The sequence below is a fragment of the Carassius auratus genome, chromosome 20 (genome assembly GCF_003368295.1).
Source record: "Carassius auratus strain Wakin chromosome 20, ASM336829v1, whole genome shotgun sequence".
Lineage (NCBI taxonomy): Eukaryota > Metazoa > Chordata > Actinopteri > Cypriniformes > Cyprinidae > Carassius > Carassius auratus.
The window spans coordinates 21,703,259-21,709,476 of NC_039262.1; the positions used below are offsets into that span (position 1 = coordinate 21,703,259).

The 6,218-nt window shown below is 36.2% G+C and overlaps 1 protein-coding gene, 1 long non-coding RNA gene and 1 other non-coding gene across 3 annotated transcripts; 1 reads left to right on the forward strand and 2 right to left on the reverse strand.

The window, feature by feature from the left end:
- Positions 1-229: 229 nt before the first annotated feature.
- LOC113121175 (uncharacterized) lies at positions 230-1,257 on the reverse strand. The gene is made up of 2 exons (XR_003294677.1): positions 761-1,257; positions 230-356 (listed from the first exon to the last, which is right to left on the reverse strand). It is a non-coding gene; the product is annotated as an uncharacterized LOC113121175 (long non-coding RNA).
- On the reverse strand, positions 451-723 carry LOC113037986 (small Cajal body-specific RNA 13). The gene has a single exon (XR_003274730.1).
- A 137-nt stretch (positions 1,258-1,394) lies between the features above and the next one.
- Positions 1,395-3,534, forward strand: glrx5 (glutaredoxin 5 homolog (S. cerevisiae)). The gene is made up of 2 exons (XM_026291447.1): positions 1,395-1,816; positions 3,010-3,534. Exons 1-2 carry the CDS (start codon positions 1,519-1,521, stop codon positions 3,180-3,182), a joined length of 471 nt encoding a protein of 156 aa, XP_026147232.1. The 5' UTR covers positions 1,395-1,518; the 3' UTR covers positions 3,183-3,534.
- The last annotated feature ends 2,684 nt before the right edge of the window (positions 3,535-6,218 follow it).

A 6,218-nucleotide genomic window follows, 5' to 3' on the forward strand; every position in this document is an offset into this window, starting at 1 on the left:
AGTCTTGTCAGGTTGAGCTTGTTGTAGGCCCTGTAGCAGAAATTACACGAAGTGGCTTATTTTGCTGAATACAGCCTTATTAATAAGCCACAATAATGACAAGTATGGTTTTACTTTAGTAACACACTATTTGCGTTCTAATTTAATGCACTGGTTAAAATGTAGACACCCCAGGAAAGTCTAAATTATTAATTTACCGTTGACGCAAACATGACGCAAAACTACAAAACGCCTTTTACATCAAGATTTTATTAGGGGAAAACATGGGGTTAAGAAAAGGCAAATATATGGGGTCCGTTAAAAATAAACAAAGTGACACATTATTGAGCTTGATTTCCAACTGAATCCGGACAAACCTACAGAGAGGGAGAAAAACAACACACAAATGTTAAGTCCGAATTGATCAAAGGAGGATTTTGCCCCCTCAGTGTACAACGCGTGGTTTGGTTTAACTGTGGCAATTCAAAGTGTCTGAAAGGCGCGCTTCTCCTGACAGACAATATCTGGCTGCCACTGATTTACTCTGCCTGTTTTTAGATTGGTAACGGTACACAACAAACCATCACCGCCTTGGAAACAGGACGAGATTTGTTGAAAGAATATCGCACGTAAAGCTTCAGGAGCTAGAGAAGTCACGCCTTTTGTTCCTTCGGTTTAATCTGTGCAGTCTCGTTGAATCTCCAGCCACTCAAGACACAGGAGACAGGATCTCGACACTGCAATTCTATTAGGGATATACGTGGAAATAAAACTATCTTACCGCTTGCAAACCGTTTATGCACTGCAAGAAAACACACGTGGATTTCACCAAACACACGCAACAGCAGCATTCAGTTAAATAGAGCTTCGTGAATGAATCATTCAGAATCAGAACACTGATTCGATCGAGTTGGGCAGAATCAGAACACTGATTCGATCGAGTTGGACTGAATACAATCTAGCCATTTTCACGATTCCTAAAATGCTTATTATATTGACTACAATATGCCTATATATTTATAAAACGAATCAATGAAACATGCTAAACTGAAAAAGAAATACATAAAAATGAATCACTGAGTCGTTTATGTGAATCGGATCTTTAAAAAGGAAATGTTTGAAAGAACCAATTCGCGGAAATGAGTACGTGCCGGAAGAGAAAGAGCGCATTGTTAACCGGATGTAAACGCCTCCACTAATTACTTCTTACACGAAAAAATACACAGATGTTTTTAAATAACAGTGGCGGTAATTGTAACAGTAGTAATAAAATAATTTACACTGCTAAAATAAAAGCTTTCAGAGATCAAGATAAAAGGCAAATTGTGTAACATTCATGACTGACGCAGTATTCGACCAATCAGAGAGGAGAAGACAAATCAGAGACCCAATAGCTTTCATCCTTTGAGTGTTTATATTCCAGGGGGCGGAGCTTGCGTCCAGTTACTTACCTCGGCGTAGCTCTGTGGCGTTTGTTTGGCGAAGAGTTAAACGTATTAAGCCTCGTAAAATATTTAGCAAATCATTCCGATTCGTAAGATGAACAGCATTATTAGATCGACAGCTCGGTGTCTTCGAGCGGGCGCATGGCAGTACAGGACAGCGCAGAATAATGGAGAGCTGCTGTCTGGTTGGGCCCGCCTCATGTGCTCCTCCTCAGCGGCCCAGAAGACTCTGGAGGAGATGGTGAAGAAGGACAAAGTGGTGGTCTTCATTAAAGGCACCCCCGCACAGCCCATGTGCGGCTTCAGCAACGCCGTCGTCCAGATCCTGAGAATGCACGGGGTCGACAACTATGCTGCTTATAATGTGCTGGACGATCAGGACATCAGAGAAGGTCAGCTGGTGATTGTGCTGTGAAGAGCTTTTGGAGTTTAAACCTAAGTGTGCTAGTAACATTTTGGGGGCAAAAAATAAAAATGTAGTAATTATTGCTTAATATCTTATACTCATTATAAACTTTCTCACTATGCCTTAATTTTTTGAAAGAACTCGAACAATCAGTACTTTTAAAACTGTCATAATAAAGACTTAGTTTCTCATGAGGTGTTATGCATTTAATTATTGAGACGTTTTCTTGTAATATTCACTGAACAACTCACAATAATCAAAAACTAAAAATAATAATATTGTAATAATCCAAAAACTTTAATGAGAAAATAATTGATTCCTAGTAATAATGACTAAACATCTCAATAATAATTAGAATCTTTAATTTCATAATGCCTTGGTTTCTCGTAAAAAGTCTTAAGTTAAGTTAGTTTGTCTTGTAACAATGAGAAACTGTCTCATAATAATGAAAATAACAATAACAATCTTGTAACAGTGACTCATAATAGATTATCTAAAAAAAAAAAAAAAGAACATCTCATAATAATAGATTCTGATAATAATAATAGATGTCGAGACACCATCTCATAATACTTAGAAACTGTCTAGAAACCTTATAATAATAACTTGTATTCTCATTAATATCTCGTAATAGTGACTAAACATTTGAGTAATGGGAAACTTCCATGTAGCAATGCATTAGCTTCTTATAAAATGAGAAACTTCTTCCTTATAATGTCTTTTAATAATATTATTTTTAGTTTTTTTTTTTTTTTTTTCGTTATAAAAAAAAAAAAAAATCTCAATTACTATGAGATGTTGAATCATTATTTTTTTTTAGAAAGTTTCACTTTAGTATCGGATATTTTAAGTTCCTGATTTACAGAATTTGTAAATATTTGTAAATATGACAAAAACTTGAAAGGTGTTCAGAAGAGCACAAGTAGGTTAACGGCACCAGAAGTCCTGTCAGCTCTGATTGCTTTTATCAGCCTTGTGCAGCTGGAAGAAAGGGGTGTTAACCTTACATGACTAAGGTCTGTTTAAAACCATAAAGCCGAGACTCTGAGGTGCTTAAATGGAATTAAAAAGAGAATAGCAAATAGTTATGCTACATAAAATGAATTCCAGAGATTCGTCTAAGAGTTAAGCATGTGGAAATTGTTAAATACTGACTTGTGACTTTGTTTCCCCTGAAAGGAATCAAGACTTTCTCCAACTGGCCGACGATTCCGCAGGTGTTCTTCAACGGTGAGTTTGTCGGCGGCTGCGATATTCTTCTTCAGATGCATCAGAGCGGAGATCTGGTAGAGGAACTTCAGAAGCTGGGAATCAGGTCGGCTCTCTCGGATCAAGAGAAAGAGTCCAAGTAGGATGGTCTTTGGGGTGATTATCCATTGTAAACCTCCCAAAGGTTAACTTGACCTGCTGAAGTCCAAACTGTCCTCCAGATGACTGAAGGAAGTGATGTCAAACCTCCCGAATCCAGAAAAATCACTGTAAAACACTTGACGTAGAATTGCCGTATTACACATGATGATTCTATTGCAGTATGCTTGTCTTTATTTCAGATACTCTAATGTTAGGCCACTGCATATTTAAAATGTATTTTCAAATATATTATTAAATGTATTTTAGATGTATATCATTCTTCTTTTTTTTTGTCAATAAAATATTTTAAAGCACCCATTGTTTGGAACTAAAGCTGCTGGGTGTGTCACATGAGGTTGAATTCTGCGTGTCTGATGTCATTAGAAGGAACATTTTTGTTTATTTGTTGGAGATTTCCCTCTTCCTCATTCTGTAACGTGTGTCATGTTGTTTTGTGTCGAACATGTGTTTAGAAGTTGTCCTACCAGAGAGCGAGATAGAGAGGGTGATACTCGCCACCTTTTTGCCAGTTACTCATGTTAGATGCTCTAGTCATGTAGGGAAACAGTATATACTCAAACTTAAGAGGAAGACATTTTTAAAGGTGTTTGCAGCTGCAGTTTTGTGAGATCTAATACATAAGCAGGTCATACTTGTAACATATAAGTGAAGAGTTTGATTTTATTAGAGGTTTTTGTATTTTAACTTCTAACACATTCCCTATAGTTATTAAAAAGTTGTCGCTGACAAAATTTGGAATTTGACAATCATAAAGGGCATTCATTTAAAGAAATATTAATATATATATGTATATATATATATATACATACACACACACACACACACACATATGAATGTGTGTGTGAATCGACGATATTTCCATTACGATATTCTGTGTTGTAGTTTCATATGTGTCCAGTAGAGGACGCAATAGTATTTTAAAACTGATATTTGTCTAATATTTCCTGTCCATTGCTCTCATAGCTGCACGATCTCTGTCAATATTTACAGGTGGTATTGAAAAGAGTTCAAATAGAAATGCATAATTGATGTCATTACATTCAGATCATGATTGATAAGAAACGTACAAATTTTGTTAAGAAAATAACTCAATTTTATTATTTAAATTGTAAATTACTTATTTTGGTTATGAAAACCAAGGTTTGTAAAATAGTTAATAGTAAAATAATTTTTTAATACTACTTTTTTTTGGAGACTTGCATCACATGGCAACTGCTTTTGAGTTATATATATATATATATACATTTATAGCCCCAAACTATTTACATTTATATATTTATTATTAATCCTACATGCTAAATTACTGCATATGAATTGATTTTACAGCTGCATACTTTTTCAAGTTTTTTTTTTTTTTTTTATATATATATATAAAAAATAATTGATTTGCCAGCTGCAATAATTTGCCTGCATGGTTTCCATGTTCGCCATCCTCTCAAAAGCCTCCATATCCCAGCACTCCTTGCTTCCCTCTAAGCTAGTTGCTAAGCAACACCAGCTTCTCTAAAATAGGAGGCGGGGAGCAGGGGATGCCACTCTTCTCCATGTGGATTTGTTCTGCCAACAGAATCAGGTCATTTGTGCCATTGCCTGAAGAGAGTCTGACACCTCTGCTTTGAAGGAACAAAGACAGCTGAGACCTGAGCAGGAAGAAGGTACGAAAGCAGCTGTCAGAGCTACATCATCAAGAACTCCCAGGACTGGAAATCTAAAATTGTCAGTTCGCAACGAATTTCCATGGCGTTAATAAAAACACTGATACCAGAACCTTCGAGACTTTGTGGCACACAGTAAACTGCTCATCTGGTTTCTGGAAGAAATTGAAAACTGGAAAGCACTGGTGTAGGAGTGTGAAGATGGATTTAAATAATTCCTTCCACAATCCTGGAACATGGTAAAATGTAATTTTCCACAACCTTTCCCAGATAAGGCAAAGAATTTGTCCAGATGTTGTGTCAGGTAAGAACCTTGCATGAACATGATCATAGAAAGTTAAAGCAGTTAAGATCAAATGAGATGAAATAGCCACTGGGGGTCACCACTCTACCTCACATGGAGGTGAAGAACCAGGCCTTGTAAACAAGAGACTCTGAAGTACTGTATGCACCTAATAGTACAAGAAAAAAAAAAAAAGGTCTGGCTGAACCTTCTCAAGAATTTCTAGCTTGCATTCTTGAAAACAGAGGCTGCAAAATGAATTTTGCTAGCAATGCCATGGAAGAACCCTTTTGTGCTCCTCAAAGAACCTTTCAGTTCTTAAAAGAACCATTTTTATTAGTGTGAAGAACCTTTAATAATATAAAGAACATGTGTTCACTATAAAGAACCTTTTGTGCAGTTGGAAATCTACCATAAATGTTAAAGGTTCTTCATGGAACCAGAGCTGCCAATAAAGAGCCTTTATTTTTGAGAGAGTAGGAACCCTTTTCAGGGATTTTCAAAACAAAAAAAGTGCTTGGAGAACAAACATTTATCTTATCATGGGGTTATTATAGGAACCCTTGAAGTGTTTTATATATATATATATATATATATATATACATTCGTCGTGGGCACCTGTTGTGATCACACCAGTATAAATCTTACTCTGATTAGATGAGGTACATTCAAGTCATTGTATAATAGCAATTTTTATTCATTTATTTGTTTCTGTCTTTGAGAAATGAATGGATATGATTAATTATGAGTTGTCACAAGATTTCATGTCATCATAATTATCATATCTAGTATGGGCTAAATTTTTCTTCGTCATTGGTTATGGTATAATTTATGAAAGTGCTCTCTTTTATCTGTTGTTCTCCTCTCGGTGTAAAAGGGATCTTTTATTCTCATGCAGACCGGCTTCAAAAAGACTCTGACCCACCAGGTGAAAATGCTGCACTATGCGTTCACACATCAAACCCCGAGACCACAGAAGAGGGAGAGCAGGGAAGAGTCCATCCTCGCCTTTCTGGGGATTGTCGGAACCTTCCTCAACCTGCTTGTCATTATATTTGTCTACATCTATACTTCTCTCT

Excerpts from the sequence above, each read along its gene's own strand:
- glrx5 (XM_026291447.1), top strand. The coding sequence starts at position 1,519 with ATGAACAGCATTATTAGATCGACAGCTCGGTGTCTTCGAGCGGGCGCA. Across the intron at positions 1,817-3,009 it reads CGATCAGGACATCAGAGAAG|GAATCAAGACTTTCTCCAAC; the intron begins GTCAGCTGGTGA and ends TTCCCCTGAAAG.